This window comes from Brassica rapa, chromosome A03 (genome assembly GCF_000309985.2).
Source record: "Brassica rapa cultivar Chiifu-401-42 chromosome A03, CAAS_Brap_v3.01, whole genome shotgun sequence".
Lineage (NCBI taxonomy): Eukaryota > Viridiplantae > Streptophyta > Magnoliopsida > Brassicales > Brassicaceae > Brassica > Brassica rapa.
This window is the reverse complement of record NC_024797.2, coordinates 27678858-27694333: the sequence shown is the minus strand read 5'-3', so window position 1 is coordinate 27694333 and position 15476 is coordinate 27678858. Positions and strand designations below refer to the sequence as shown.

General features: G+C 37.9%; 3 protein-coding genes and 1 non-coding gene across 4 annotated transcripts; 2 read left to right on the top strand and 2 right to left on the bottom strand.

Annotated features, from left to right (window-relative positions):
• Positions 1–1582: 1582 nt before the first annotated feature.
• On the top strand, positions 1583–9935 carry LOC103861673 (protein SUPPRESSOR OF NPR1-1 CONSTITUTIVE 4). Its single transcript, XM_009139387.3, has 11 exons — positions 1583–2244; positions 2451–2744; positions 2824–3441; positions 3535–3573; positions 3671–3955; positions 4055–4197; positions 6713–7199; positions 7280–8134; positions 8227–8253; positions 8503–8529; positions 8611–9935. The coding sequence occupies exons 1-11, from the start codon at positions 2142–2144 to the stop codon at positions 9696–9698; spliced, it is 3966 nt and encodes a 1321-aa protein (XP_009137635.1). The 5' UTR covers positions 1583–2141; the 3' UTR covers positions 9699–9935.
• A 486-nt stretch (positions 9936–10421) lies between these two features.
• LOC103861672 (tryptophan synthase beta chain 2, chloroplastic) lies at positions 10422–12735 on the bottom strand. The gene is made up of 4 exons (XM_009139385.3): positions 12240–12735; positions 11043–11842; positions 10879–10973; positions 10422–10795 (listed from the first exon to the last, which is right to left on the bottom strand). Exons 1-4 carry the CDS (start codon positions 12585–12587, stop codon positions 10620–10622), a joined length of 1419 nt encoding a protein of 472 aa, XP_009137633.1. The 5' UTR covers positions 12588–12735; the 3' UTR covers positions 10422–10619.
• Positions 12736–13682: 947 nt separating this feature from the next.
• TRNAM-CAU lies at positions 13683–13754 on the bottom strand. The gene has a single exon. It is a non-coding gene; the product is annotated as a tRNA-Met (tRNA).
• On the top strand, positions 13749–15378 carry LOC103861671 (vacuolar protein sorting-associated protein 22 homolog 1). The gene is made up of 7 exons (XM_009139384.3): positions 13749–13916; positions 14014–14124; positions 14238–14373; positions 14544–14698; positions 14780–14887; positions 14978–15067; positions 15171–15378. Exons 1-7 carry the CDS (start codon positions 13866–13868, stop codon positions 15270–15272), a joined length of 753 nt encoding a protein of 250 aa, XP_009137632.1. The 5' UTR covers positions 13749–13865; the 3' UTR covers positions 15273–15378.
• Positions 15379–15476: the final 98 nt, after the last annotated feature.

Genomic DNA, 15476 nt, shown 5'->3' with positions numbered 1-15476 from the left:
CACGTCTACCACGTCCACGCTTTCCTCTACCCCTAGTTGCATGTAAAGTAGCTGCCATCTCTGTTACTTTTGTGGAATGCTTCACAGGTCTATCCCGAAGAAGTCTATCGGTAAATGGAGTTGTAAGGTCTGTGATGATATTATCATCTGAATCCTCTGACTCCCCCATATCCGAACCCCAATCCAAAGCAGTAAACCCAAAGCAGCAAACTGATTAGCACAAGAACTGTTACCTCTCAAAGATTTAACATTGGCCTCACTTCCTGTTGTGAAACCTGAAGCTTCTTTTCTTGATTTAGTAGTCTTCCCAGAACGGAAAGAAGATGGGACAGAATGCTCAGCATCTGTAATAACAATATCAGTATTTTGGAAAGAGTGGACAACCTCATCTGAAGTTGTAAGTAGAGAATCACTTTGGTTCAACACATTATCTGAAGATTTTGAACAATCTTCTCTCCAACAAGTGGAACAGCTACAACTCTCCCGGTTTCCGGTACTGCAGCCACTTCGGTGAAACTTACATCCCTTAATGGTGAAATAGGTGGATTCGTAGCAGAGAATACACCTCGAACATTGGTCGTCAAAACCGACTCTGAAATAGATGCTCGACCTGAAACAATACTCGCTTCCTGTGCTATAATAGGAGTATTGTTAGAAACATCTAAATCATTTTGGGCAGAGTTGCCAGCAGCCATAGCAATATTTTTCTCTATTCCTAAACATCTGGATTCTTTATGGCCTAAATGACCACACTTCTACACTTTGATGACAACCACGAGTAGATCACATCGACCATTGTGATTCTGGCACTTATTTCTTTCAATGCTACCTTTTGAGGAAATGGTTTGTAACTTTGTCAAGCTTTACCTCCACTAAAATCTTTGCCTCTCCCATCTGAGAAGGATCTAGCCATGGCCTGCTAGTGAGCATCGGTTCACCAATTCCTGATGCAATCCACTTAATACCTTTAATTGAGTAAAGTTGGTCAGGGATATTTTTAAGCGTCAACCAAGTGGGAATGGTTTTGATCTCAGGTAGAGCGATATTTGCTGCTGGAGTCCAAGCCGAAACAAACATCAAGCAGTCGTCTATATGCCAAAGACCTCTCTTCTTAATACTTTGTTCCTATTTGGGTTCCCCGACCAGAAGCAAGAACAAACAAAACAACTAAAACAAAATGTCACTGTCTGAAAACGAAAGTATTCTTCTCTTTAAACTTCAAGATACTTGATGGCCGTCTGAACATCCTTATCGCCTCTCCCGCTGAAGTTTAAGACTACTCTAGCACCATCTGATAACGTCGGACAACGCTTCTCGAGATGAGCCAATGCATGAGATGTCTCCAATGCTGGGATTATTCCCTCCAACCGAGACACTCTCTTGAACGCTACACACGGAAGAGATCAGTATAAAAAACAATGCAAATTCTCATTAGATGTTAAAGAAACATATAAAGACAAGTACCTTCTAAAGCTTCTTTAGTATTCAGTCCGTCCCATGTCTTTAAGGAAACTATGCTCAGGTCCAGTACCCCAGGGTAGTACAAGCTGGTTAACATTGAACATTTATTGTTTGATGTTACTTGAGAAATGGGTAATCAAACTGTTGAGTTTTCAAGTCTCTAAATCCTCTATGGTCGATAAGTTAAAGGAATGAAGACAAACAGATTTAGGAGATAGTATATGGCTATATGGTATTTCCAAGAAGAAATGACATTTAGGAATAGTAAACTGTATCAGCAAAGGTTTAGAAATAGTAACAAAAACAAAAATGAAGAGAAAAAGACTATAATCATAGCTGATCTAGTAAATGACCAGTACGACTCACTTTTCTTCCACTTTCTTTTTCACATCAGAGGGAAAAAAATGTTAATTACTTGATTAAAAAAGGTTGCTCTGCCTCAATTTTGTAGCCAAAGGTTTAACGTAGTTTAATAAAGAGACGACTTAAAGAGTCAACACATAAAAAAGCAATCAAAAAAAAAAAGAAAGATCCGGAGTCTTAAGCGTGTCTGTATTATTAGTCCCACTATGCGTACGACTGCTTATGCATTAAAGACTACTATTTATGTTTTTCTATCTATGTGATTTAGTAGGTCTCCGAGAAGAAAGAACAGGACCTAGTAAAGTTAACTTCCGACAATGGGAGCTTCAACAGTTTTACTATGTGGTGTTGTTCTGATTCACGTGTTTGCTTCTCAAACTGACGCTCAAAGACCTAGAAGTCCATGGAAAACACTCAGTGGTGAGAGTGCTCTCACTTTCTATCTCTTTCTTTAAGCATGAATGTCCGATAAAAACTAGTACTCCGACTTTATTTATACAGAGATCTGTAGTAGAGTTGGGATAATCATATGTATTCTCTTTTATTAGAATAACTTTGTGGAGTTGGGATAATCATATGTATTCTCTTTTATTAGAATAACTTTGTGATTACTTTTACTTTACCAGGTGATGCTCCTCGTGTGATCTCTCGTGGAGGGTTTTCTGGATTGTTTCCAGATTCGAGCCTTGATGCTTACAACTTCGCACTACAGACAAGTGTAGCAGATGCTATCCTGTGGTGTGATGTTCAATTAACCAAAGATGGAGCTGGGATTTGTTTCCCTGATCTAAACATGAGCAATGCTTCAACTATTGAAGTTGTTTACCCAAAGGGTCAAAAAACTTACCCGGTTAATGGAGTCCCTACTCAGGGCTGGTTCACCGTTGATTTCTCCTTGAAAGATCTCAACAAGGTTTACTGTAAGTCTTCATTCCCCAACAAGTAAGTGCTTCACTGTTTCTCGCAACTTCTCACAAATGTCTTCTTCTTGTTTTGCAGTGATCCGAGGTATATTATCTCGTTCAGACAGATTCGATGGTAATGGATACACGATCTCCACTGTTCAAACTGTAAACATAGAGTTGAGACCACGAGGCTTATGGTTAAACGTTCAGCACGATGCCTTCTACGCGCAGAATAATCTGAGCATGAGCAATTTTCTGATATCTGCTTCAAAAAATGTTTCCATTGACTACATCTCTTCCCCTGAAGTGAATTTCTTTACAAAGATTGCTGGCCGGTTCGGGCATAATGGACCGATCTTCGTGTTCCGTTTTCTCGAGAAAGAAACATTCGAGCCGACGACAAACAGATCATACGGTTCTATCTTGAGTAACTTGACTTTTGTCAAGACGTTTGCTTCAGGGATTCTTGTTCCCAAGTCTTACGTATTGCCACTCGATGACAAGCAGTACTTGCTTCCCTCCACATCCTTAGTTCAAGATGCTCACAAAGCAGGACTTGAAGTGTTTGTGTCGGGTTTTGCTAATGATGTTGATATTGCACATGACTATAGTTATGATCCTGTCTCTGAGTATCTATCTTTTGTGGATAATGGCAACTTCTCTGTCGATGGTGTTCTCTCTGACTTTCCCATAAGTGCATCTGCATCTGTCGGTAAGCAAAATCTCTTAAAGTAGTTTATTTATGTCCTTAGAACATTGCTCGAAACACTCACATCAATCATTTTCCTTTTATATTTTCTTCAAGAATGCTTCTCCCACCTTCGCAGAAACGCTACAAAACAAGGTAGTAAGAGTAACTACTTTGCATATATTTCTTTCTGACTAGTAGAAAAAAGGAAACCTATATATCTCTAACTTTATCAAAATGGTTCATGGTTCAGTTGATTTTCTTGTTATATCAAAAAATGGAGCGAGTGGGGACTATCCTGGATGTACAGACTTGGCATATGATAAGGCTATCAGAGATGGTGCTGGTGTTATCGACTGCTCGGTCCAAATGTCCAGAGACGGTAAACCTTTTTGCTCACATTCAATAGATCTCTCGAACATCACAAACATCGCCCAAACATCTTTCGCTCAGCGTTCAACACATGTTCCTGAGATTAGCTCAAACGATGGAATATACACTTTTAGTCTCACATGGTCTGAGATCCAGAGCTTGATTCGTAAGTTTCCACTTGGCCTAAGATACTATATGGTCAGATAATTACATACCTTGAGAGTTACGAGTTACGACAACTATTCTCTGTATTTTTTTTGTGCAGCTGCGATTTCAAACCCTTACAGGGTATACAATATGTTCAGGAATCCGAATGAGAAAAAATCTGGAAAGCTTATTTTACTTTCTGAATTCCTAAAGTTGGCAAAACACTCCACTTCTCTCTCCGGTGTTTTGATCAGTGTAGAGGTCAGTTCCCGTACCTCTTAGGCTGCAACTGGAATGACATTTTTTGGAATAAAATCATTTGGAATGGATCATTCCATGGGATTCCATAAATTAGTTGCCAGTTATTATGTATGTTTTCCAAAATCAATTCCATTTATTCCATTTTTGGAATGGAACAAAAAAATAAATCTTTTGTAAAAGTTATTTCTTTTATTCATGATTTTAAACCTCGTTGAATGAATGGAATATGTAGAATCTTTATTCCATTTATAATTTCAGTTTTTATTCCATTTTTAACATCATTCCAATTTTTCCTATTCCATAAAAAATCATTTCTTTTATTCCTATCATTCCTTTTATGATTTTGTAACAAATCAGATAGGCTGTGCCGGGACTTTTGGTTGTCCCGTTCAGAGTAGGGTTATTTATAACTAATGTTTGAAATAGCCAAAAAATTTTAATAGAAATTTAAAATAATTGACCAAAAATATTCAAAAATCTAACTAAAACTAGTTAAACCTAGACTAACTAAAAACTATTAAAAAAAAATAAACTTCAATTTTTTTTAATTTAAAATACTATAAATATTTGAATTACTTTAACATATATTAAAAGATTTAACATATTTTTTAATTAATTTCATATTTTTTTGGATTCTGGTTCAGATTTCGATTCGGTTTGGGTTGTATTTGTACATAATTCTTATTAGACCCTGACCCGCGCACCATCGCGGGTATGAATTTTTGGTTATTGGTTATTGGTTATTTATTTAACTAAATGATGTATTTGTAATATTTGATGTATTATATTCACCAAGTAAATAATTTTTTTGGCGTCTTAAACCATCTATTTAACGAATATTCGATATCATATAAAAAATTGAACAAATAGACGTAATTAGAGAATTGTAGACGATATATAAAAATAGAAGTTATTAATGTAAAATATGAAGAAATATTATATTATGACTTAGTATGGCATAAAAGATTATAAATTAGTTATACATGTTTAAAGAAAATGCAATGATTTTTAAACTTCTATGTAAAATTTAACATATAAAAAAGGGCGATGAATTAGTCATCAAATTGTAAATAATTTCATTATTTTATTAATAATAAATTATTTATAGTCTTTGTTTTGTGTCAAGATAATTATTAAATGATATGTTAAAAGACCATATTATGAAAGCCCATGTTGTAACCGTTTTTTTCGGGAAGTGTAACAAAAAATTGTCTTTAACTCTTTGTTTTGTTTAAATTATGTGTCGGTAAAAGATAAAAAAAACTCTATCTTTTTCAATGTTCAATTTGAAGCTTATTATACGGAAATCATAAGCAAATATAGGCAATTGGTTGGAATCTTTGTATCTTTATATTCTTACAAATTTTAAATTATTGTTTCCTCTTCTGCAAGCAAATCAATTACCGAAGTAATAGATCAATTGGTTGGAATCAAATCTATTCTTATAATTAGTGTAATTATGGTTACATTTTCTATATTTAATAAGTACATTAAAGATACGACACTAAAGATATTATGTTTTGATTAATAGAAAATATTGGATTTTGAGTTTGTATTTATTGATTTGTTTTTTATAAAGCTTAGAAAATCAATAGGTGGTTTGAATATTGTACATCGATCGGTGCATGATGTAAGTTGACTATATAAAACTTGAGCATGATCATTTCAAACTAAAGTATAAGTATGATGCATTTGTTATATTGTGGTTAATATATTTTAAATATTATATACATCAAGTGATTCACGTTTTCGTAAAAATAAAATTCAAGTTCATTATTGGCCGTACTCGTCCGTAATAAGCTACGTTTAATATGATGTATTTTTAGGTTCATTTAATGACATTAAGTTTAAATTTGATTAAGGAAAAATCATTAATTTAACTGAAAAAGACAAATATTAAAATAGGTAGATTCATTTAATGATATTAAGTTTAAATTTGATTAAAGAAAACTCATTAATTTAATTGGAAAAGACAAGCATTAAAATAGGTAGTTTAATTTAATTATCAGTAGCATGAAAGTGTAAATAAATTAGAAAACTTAGAGGTATTTTTTAATGGATACTTCTCTTTTAATAATAGCCCTGTTCTTTTGATAGACGCTGCGTCTAGTGTCAACGTCTCCAATTAACCCTGCAATTTTGTTGCTTTAAAAGCATGATGGCAAAGAACCACTGAATCCGGTGTTAGTTAAACGAGACGCAGCGTCAGATTTCCTATGATATTTGATCGCTTGAAATTCTAGCGTCAATTAAACGAGACTGCGGCGAATCCTTTTGCTGTTACGGCGACATTTCTTTCTCGTCATCTCTGTCCGCGTTTCTTTCACCGCTTGAATATTTGGTGACGCTGACGCAAGATACTGCGTTTATCAAAAGAACATGACTAATATAGATGTCCCGTTTGGATGTTTTCATATAATGTTTTGGATCAGAATTCTGTGTTTTGGTTTGGGTAAAAAGGTCAGGCCTACTCTAACGTCTTTAATGGCCACTTAATTTTTATTGTGTCCTTCAGAATGCAATGTACCTGCGACAGAAGCAAGGGCTCAACATGGTTAAAGCGGTTCTCGATACCCTCACGGAAACTGCTTACAGCACTCGAATAACCACTACAAAAGTCATGATTCAGTCAACGGATAGCTCGGTCCTAGTTGAGTTCAGGAATCAGAGCAAGTATGAGACAGTCTACAAAGTTGAAAAAACCATTAGTGATATTAGTGACTCTGCTATTGAAGAGATAAAAGAATTTGCCAGTGCTGTTGTCATCACGAAAGTATCAGTATTTCCCACATTTTATGGGTTCGTCACGGGGCAAACCAATGTTGTGGAGAGGCTGCAGAAGTCTCAGCTTCCGGTATATGTGGAACTGTTCCAGAACGAGTTTGTATCTCAGCCATATGACTTCTTCTCTGACGCAACTGTTGAGATAAACTCTTATGTTACTGGAGCTGGTGTAAATGGAACCATCACTGAGTTTCCTTTCACAGCTGCTAGATACAGAAGTAAGTGGATTATTCTTTGCACCAGAGGGTCTCAACAATATGACATCAATAATGCCTAATTTTGTTTTTCTCTTGTGCAGGGAATAAATGTTTGGGAAGCAAAGAAACTCTACCTTACATGGCTCCTGTCCAACCAGGTGGCCTCTTAGAAGTTGTGAGTCCGGCGTCCTTACCTCCAGCCGAAGCTCCAAACCCAGTGTTCACAGATGCTGATGTCCCAGGTTATGACCATTACAAACAATGCAGTCAAACGTTTCTCTGTGGTAATCAAGGCGGTCTCTTGTACCCTTTCTGGACACCTGACAGAGAAACCTGCGGCTACCCTGGCTTTAAGCTCAACTGTAGCCAAGGATTCGCAGAGCTTACTGTCTCTTCCGTGAAGTTCAGAATCTTAAACGCAAATTACACTTCTCGTAATATAAGACTCGCCAGATCAGATTATATCGACAATATTTGTCCTTCAGACCCACTAAATGGACCATTCTACCAAAATGCCCTTCAACTGGCTAATGACACCAATCTGCTAACAATGCTTTATGACTGCCAAGACTTATCATCCATTATCTACAGTAGTGAAGCTTACAATTACGTTACAGACTTTCAATGTAAAGAAGGTGTAAAAAACAACAACTATTGTGTTGTGATAAACAGCTCGTCTTCTTTATTCAACGGGAGGGATGGCATTGACTACATGAAGGAAAACTGCACAGATTACGTCAGCATGCCTTTTTCCGGATCGAACCTACACACTCTGGATTCAAATAATCTAAAGAAGACTCTTGAACAGGGTTTCGAGCTTCAACTTAAACAAGACTGCTCCATGTGCCTAGAATCTAAGGGTGCTTGTGGATACGATCAAGCTTTTAATCGATTCGTCTGCTATTGCGACGATGGGACCCATGGCGATACTTGTAGCTCTGGAAAGACAAGTCAAGGTAAAACGTCGTTTTCTCTCATTTTGTTCTTTTTATTACTTTTCAGATCAAGTTTGGTTTCATTATGACAACATTTTACACGTGTTAAACAGGGTTTTCGGTCAACACAGTTCACAAAGGTTAGTACTGTTGGATAATTCAAAGATTTTGGAAAGTTACAATTTAGATTAGGTTTGTGTTTTCATATTTCAATGTAAAAGTTTGCTATTTAGATTAAAAATGTGTTTCACTATCACTATAAAGATAGATTTAATGGAGATGTGTTCCATAAAATTTAAGATTAACATTGACAACTTTAGATAGATTTTTGTAAGTTATTTAGTTTGATTCCATTCTGACAAAATTTTACTTGTTGAATGGTTGAACAGGGTCTTTGGTCAATGCAATTGGCAAAGGTGAGTTAGTTTGCTGGGAAGATAGACTTTGAACTGTTTATGTGTATTACTTAACTCACGAATTTCTCTGTTTATTTCTAGTTTCGGGCTCAGTAGCAGGCGTTGTTATGTTCTTGGTCTTACTATCATTGTTTCTTTGTTACCTCTGGAAGAGAGAAACACGACAGAGACAGCAAAATCTCAAGTCTCTTATTCCACTCAAACACTACTCTTATGCACAAGTGAAAAGAATTACAAAGTCATTTGCGGAAGTGGTCGGGAGAGGCGGATTTGGAATTGTGTATCGAGGAACTCTTCCTGATGGCCGTATGGTTGCGGTGAAGGTCTTGAAAGATTCAAAGGGCAATGGTGAAGATTTCACGAACGAGGTTGCAAGCATGAGCCAAACTTCTCATCACAACATTGTTTCCTTGCTTGGTTTCTGCTCTGAACGTTCCAAAAGAGCTATTATATATGAATTTTTGGGAAACGGGTCCCTTGATAAATTCATCGCAGGCAATACTTTGGACTGGACGGCATTGTATCAAATTGCGCTTGGAGTTGCTCGAGGCCTAGAATACTTGCATCACGGCTGCAAAACGAGGATTGTACATTTCGACATAAAACCACAAAATGTACTCTTAGATGAAAACTTTTGCCCCAAGGTTTCAGACTTTGGTCTTGCTAAGCTCTGCGAGAAGAAAGAGAGTGCACTGTCATTGCTGGACACACGAGGTACAGTCGGGTACATAGCACCAGAAATGATTTCAAGGGTCTATGGGAGTGTCTCTCACAAGTCAGATGTATATAGCTACGGGATGTTGGTTCTAGAGATGATTGGCGCAAGGAATAAAGAAAAAGCTCATCAAGACTCCGCTTCTAACACGAGTTCAATATACTTTCCTGAGTGGATATATAGGGATATTGAATTAGGAAAGTCTAGAAGGCTTATCGAGGATGAAATCAGCAATGAGGAACATGAGCTAGCAAAGAAGATGGCTTTGGTTGGTTTGTGGTGTATTCAGTCTTCTCCGTTGGATCGCCCACCTATGAACAGAGTTGTAGAGATGATGGAAGGAAGCTTGGATGCTCTTGAAGTGCCCCCTAGGCCTGTTTTGCAAATTCCCATAGCACCTCTTCAAGAACCTTCAACACTTTCAAGGGATATTTCGGTTTACACCGAAGAATGATCGAAAACGCCTCCTTGGAATTTATCAAAGCAGGACCACAACAATGCAAATATTCAAGAAATGCCATATATTGTCTACATTCCGAATTAAAATGGGAAATCTGTGTATAAAATTAGGCTATTCTGAAGATTATTTGATGTCCATATACACCAAGTTCGGTGTATTTAGGTGAATGCATGAGAATTCACCTACTGTGCATACTACTTAATCCCAATTCAGTTCCTAAGTCTACAACTATCCCTCGTAGCTGACATTCTGATTTTGCACATATATGTAGTTGATTATATGCGTAAAACCTAATAATTTCATCCACAATATATACCTATCTCTTCTATGAATACTAAGTCTATATACCGAAAGAACTTCACTCATTACTATTGCTGTTTATTTTTTAAACCATTTTTCTGTTCAAATTTCCAAATACATTCCATTTTTTCTAGGTTTCTGTGAAATGTATCAGTATCATTAATACCGACCCATATCATCCACTAGATGAGTCAAACCTTGATTAGTTGGACGAAGAGGATGACACCAAAGTTGACAGTCTTGTGATTTGAATTTCTGAAAACCATCATTTCTGCAATGCAATGTTTAAGGGAAGTGCAATGAGTTGACATCAAACATATGCGTGAGTATACTCGTGTTTATTTACAGATTTAAGTAGACTTTTCAAATAATTCAATCATTAAGGTTTTTTTTTGTTTAGGTTAAATTAAAGCTGAGTGGAAAACAAAACAGTTCGAACTTCTTATAAGAACATCAAACGCTCAATAGAACAGTTTTATTTATAGGATACATTTTTATTTTTTTCGTTCTCTTCTTAATACTTTGTTCCTATTTGGGTTTTCCGACCAAGAAGCAAGAACTAACAAACCAACTAAAACAAAATGTCACTGTCTGAAAACAAAAGTATTCTTCTCTTTAAACTTCAAGATACTTGATGGCCGTCTGAACATCCTTATCACCTCTCCCGCTGAAGTTTAACACCACTCTAGCACCATCAGGTAACGTCGGACAAAGCTTCTCGAGATGAGCCAATGCATGTGACGTCTCCAAAGCAGGGATTATTCCCTCCAACCGAGACACTCTCTTAAACGCTACACACGAAGGAGATCAGTAAGCAAAAACAATGCAACTTATCATTACATGTCAAAGAAACATATAAAGACAAATAAAGTACCTTCCAAGGCTTCTTCATCGGTAACGCTGTAGTATTCAGCCCGTCCCATGTCTTTAAGGAAACTATGCTCAGGTCCAACTCCAGGGTAATCCAATCTATTAACATGATCATTAAATCTTTAGAAACGGATACTAAGGAAGACCATGAACAATATTTGAACTTACCCAGCACTGATGGAGTGTGGTTCAATGATTTGTCCATCATCATCTTGCAGCAAGTAACTCATAGCTCCGTGCAGAACACCAACGTCTCCTTTTGTCAACGTAGCAGCGTGTTTGCCACTGTCCAGTCCAAACCCAGCAGCTTCCACACCAATCATACGCACCTCAGTATCATCCACAAACTCATGAAACAGTCCCATAGCATTCGAGCCACCACCAACACAAGCAACCAAGACATCAGGCTTCCCACCCCACTTCTCCATCGCTTGTCTCCTCGTCTCTTTCCCAATCACCGCATGGAAGTCTCTAACCATCATAGGATAAGGATGAGGACCCGCAACAGATCCCAATATGTAATGAGTAGTCTCCACGTTAGTCACCCAATCCCTTATAGCTTCAGACGTCGCATCCTTCAAAGTCGCCGTTCCTGAGTGGACTCCCCTCACCTCAGCGCCGAGTAGACGCATCCTGAACACGTTGAGAGCCTGTCTCTCCATGTCTTGAGCACCCATGTAGATGATACACTGCAAACCGAAACGTGCACACACGGTAGCTGTGGCTACGCCGTGTTGGCCAGCTCCTGTCTCGGCGATAATCCTCTTCTTGCCTAAACGCTTGGCGAGAAGGGCTTGGGCCACAGCGTTGTTGATCTTGTGAGCACCGGTATGGTTCAGGTCTTCCCTCTTGAGGTATATGAGCGGTCCTTCGCCGTTTTCTCGGCGGTAATGCTCTGTGAGCCTCTCCGCGAAGTAGAGAGGACTTTCTCTACCCACGTAGTCTTTTAAGATCCCTGCCAACTCCCTCTACAAGTTTCATCAAACATTAATCAGACATCAAAAGCTTCAAGCTTGCATCACGCAGAAACATGTATTATTGCTTACGAACATATGAGTATGCAGACAGGTTTCAGATTTTTTTTTTGGGGGCAAATTACAACAATTTTCCGACAAAAGTTTGAAACTTTATGTTTGAAACTTCCAAATTACAGCAATTTTCCGACAAAAGTTTGAAACTTTATGCGCAAGGATGACACTAAACTTCCGCATTGCATATCAGTATATCACGCAGAAACATGTATTGCTGAAGAACATTATGAACTTGGTTTCTAAATTTCTGTATGAACAATCATTTCGCAGATGTCATTAGAGTATTTCGCGGATCTTTCACTTTCTAATAAGATCAAAAACCAAAATTAGTCACCTGGAAATCATCGTCGGTGGCAAGCGAGTAGAAAGCGGTTTCGAGTTCGGAGAGAGCGTGCATTAGAGTTTCAGGGACGTACTTCCCACCAAACTTCCCAAACCGACCGAACGAATCGGGTCGTTTCCACAGGGTCGGGTCAGATCCAGCGGTCTTGGTATTCTCCGCCTCGGCCATGAGAAAAGTCGGGTCCTTTGCGATGGTGCAAGAGACAGAGAACGAACGTGAGCGAGAGGAAGGCAGAGGCGTAAAGAGGGGGACTTTGGAGGGCGGTGATCTGAGATGGGTCAATCTAGAAGAAGCTGAAACGGATGGTCTGAAAGTAGAAGCGGTTCCTGAGGTGGCCATTACTGAATCCTTTTTTATCTCTTTGTTTTTTTCTCTGACAGAACCTTCAAAGTTTGGGCCTTTTAAAAACGAAGTTTATGTGGTCAGTTCTGTGACCAGAAATTTCAATAAAGGAGTCGGTAATCACATTAGTTTATTTGTGGATGACAAATATCAAGAGGAGGTTGGTGAGAAGAGGGGCGGTGTATATATTTGGTGGTTGGATGTGTTTATCACATGCCTTATGGTTTTATCTATAGTAGTGTTAAGTTTGCTAATCTAATATTGCTTAGTGTAATATAGTTTGGATTTATTTCCTTCTGTTTTAGCTTGTGATAGTCTACTGTCACGCCCCTACGCCAACTTTCAAATCATTTTTCAAAGAATATTTGTGTAAGTCCTTTTTTTTTGCTAAACTGTAAATATCATAGATGAAAGAAAGATAATACAAAGTAGAATCTTATGTTTGTGTCATCTTGGCAAAAAGAAATAAAAACAAGATGGGACACAAGTTTGAACAACAAAAGATCTGACTTATCTCAACCACAAGATCATTAGTGTGTCGAAGTGCTTTCTGTGTCTCCTTGCCGAGATGATGTTACGAATTTCTTTGTCAATAGCATGGAAGACAGTTGCAGCAGGGACTGATGACTGGTTATGGATCAGATTATTTCTCTGTTTCCATAAGTGATAGATAGTGGATTGAGTCGCCAGTTTCCTAAGAAGAATGAGCTTTGGTGGCGCACCTCTAATCCAAGATAGCAGCTCTGCCCAGTCGGTAAACGTATTTGATTGTGTAAGTCCTTTACTGTGAGATGCAACATTGTTGAAACACACAGCTCGGCTTTTGTACTGTTGTTCACAACTTTCACCAACATTGTGACATTCACAAACATAAAGGCCTAATTGTCAAAAATATTATATGTCGTTTTGACGAGGTAAGAGAGACATCAAGTGAGAGAAACTGTGGAAAAAAAAATTAAATAGGAAGAAAGAATATCACTTAATGGGCTTCGGGATGGTTCAGACTGGGTTCTTTATGTAATGGGTTGTTGTTTTTGTGGAAAATATTTGAATGGGCTCTGTATCAATAAAAAAACAAAAAAAAGTAATATCTATCAGAGCCAGGTTTCGATCCTGGGACCTGTGGGTTATGGGCCCACCACGCTTCCGCTGCGCCACTCTGATTTTTGAAAGACGAAGAAATAAATCACTAAATAGACAAAACATATGCCGTCTTCTCTGATTGTATAACATTCCTCCCCCTCGATCGACAGAGAGAATTGCAAAGATCGAAAGATGCGACGGCGACCAGGAATCGGAGGTCTTCAAAAGGCGGCAGCTGCTCGGGTTTGGCTTCTTTAACAAGATTTGATATTCTATTTCGGTTTGTTTCCAATGTATCGTCTGTGACTTTTAACTCTTTATCTGGATGAAAATCAAACAGGATCAGTATCGGTTATTAGGAGAAAATGTGGCAAAGTTACGGACTGATATGATGAAAGAGCAGCTCGCCACTTTCAAGTCCCAGCTTGAAGAGTTCGCTCGCAAACACAAGGTCTTGAAATTTCTATCATCCTCTCTTGATTTTATATTTAATTATATGATTTTCGGATTGGTGTTGTTTGTTTCATTAAAAAGAAACATTTTTTTTTTTGCCATTGGTTGCAGAATGACATTCGTAAAAATCCAGCCTTTAGAGCTCAGTTCCATGAAATGTGTGCTAAAGTTGGTGTGGATCCACTTGCTTCCAACAAGGGCTTCTGGGCTGAGCTCCTGGGTATTGGTGACTTCTACTATGAACTTGGTATGTTTGAAGATATATGCTTATATTGTTAGCTATGGCTTCTTAAGTTCATGTTTGCATAAAGGCTCATAGACAAAGGCATAGTTCTTACTTGGAATCGCACATTGCCTTCTGTGATGTTAGTAAGTTGGATAACATGTATCTGAAAAAATAGCAAATTGATCAAACAGGAGTTCAGATTATTGAAGTTTGCATGCAAACAAGGTCACTCAATGGAGGTTTGATAAGCTTGCAAGAGCTCTGCAGCCATCTTCGCCAGAGAAGGAAGAAAGACCGTGAAGCTGTCACCGAAGATGATTGTCTTCGTGCTATCAGCAAGATCAAGGTATGTTTCTTTTCAGATCTTTCAAACAAAAAGGAAGTTTTGAATTGTTCTTGCTGCTATCTTGGGATTTTTATTCGTTAGGTATTGGGTAGCGGATTTGAGGTTATCACAATTGGCAAGAAAAAGCTTGTCCGTTCAGTCCCCACTGAGCTCAACAAAGACCATAACCAAATCTTGGAGCTCGCTCAGGTTTTAATCATATACATATATTCTTCTTCCTCACAAAGAAGACAAAGTTTCACATGTTTTATGATTTTATGTTGCTTTCCACCCCCACAGGGTCAAGGCTTTGTGACTGTGGAAGAGGTACAAAGACGTCTCTCCTGGACATCTGGTCGGGTCATAGATGCTCTCGAAACTCTGTTGGAGGTATGCATCTGCTATTCATTTTCCCAGTTGATTTAGTACACATGGTAAATCCAACGCAACCAATGTTGGTCCTGAAACTTTGTGATTCTATAACTTTTTCCAGGAGGGACTCGCAATGATCGACAATGGTAGCAAAGACGGAAAATGTCAGTACTGGTTCCCCTGTGTCTCTTCTGTTTACTCATTCGTTGGATCTGATACTTAAAACTGGTGCATTCTCTCTTTTGTATTTTTTGTTTCATACTCCATACACTCACTCTGTATTGCATATAAATCACGAAAATATTTTATTCAGTATGTTCCTTCAAAAATTCTTGTGCAAACAACCAAACCAAAGAGAAAGAGACTAAGCTAAACAATGTTGTGGTGTGCATTAAGCTTTGGGGCTATTGTGATCGCAAGCACAGTA

What these genes read in the sequence shown, in the direction of transcription:
- LOC103861671 (XM_009139384.3), top strand. Translation starts at nt 13,866, where the DNA reads ATGCGACGGCGACCAGGAATCGGAGGTCTTCAAAAGGCGGCAGCTGCT. An exon ending in AGTTCGCTCGCAAACACAAG is followed by an intron (nt 14,125 to 14,237) that starts GTCTTGAAATTT and finishes CATTGGTTGCAG; the next exon opens with AATGACATTCGTAAAAATCC. An exon ending in CTCTCGAAACTCTGTTGGAG is followed by an intron (nt 15,068 to 15,170) that starts GTATGCATCTGC and finishes AACTTTTTCCAG; the next exon opens with GAGGGACTCGCAATGATCGA.
- LOC103861673 (XM_009139387.3), top strand. Translation starts at nt 2,142, where the DNA reads ATGGGAGCTTCAACAGTTTTACTATGTGGTGTTGTTCTGATTCACGTG. An exon ending in CACAGCTGCTAGATACAGAA is followed by an intron (nt 7,200 to 7,279) that starts GTAAGTGGATTA and finishes TCTCTTGTGCAG; the next exon opens with GGAATAAATGTTTGGGAAGC. An exon ending in GGTCAATGCAATTGGCAAAG is followed by an intron (nt 8,530 to 8,610) that starts GTGAGTTAGTTT and finishes GTTTATTTCTAG; the next exon opens with TTTCGGGCTCAGTAGCAGGC.
- LOC103861672 (XM_009139385.3), bottom strand. Translation starts at nt 12,587, where the DNA reads ATGGCCACCTCAGGAACCGCTTCTACTTTCAGACCATCCGTTTCAGCT. An exon ending in CCACACTCCATCAGTGCTGG is followed by an intron (nt 10,974 to 11,042) that starts GTAAGTTCAAAT and finishes TCATGTTAATAG; the next exon opens with ATTGGATTACCCTGGAGTTG. An exon ending in CGATGAAGAAGCCTTGGAAG is followed by an intron (nt 10,796 to 10,878) that starts GTACTTTATTTG and finishes CTTCGTGTGTAG; the next exon opens with CGTTTAAGAGAGTGTCTCGG.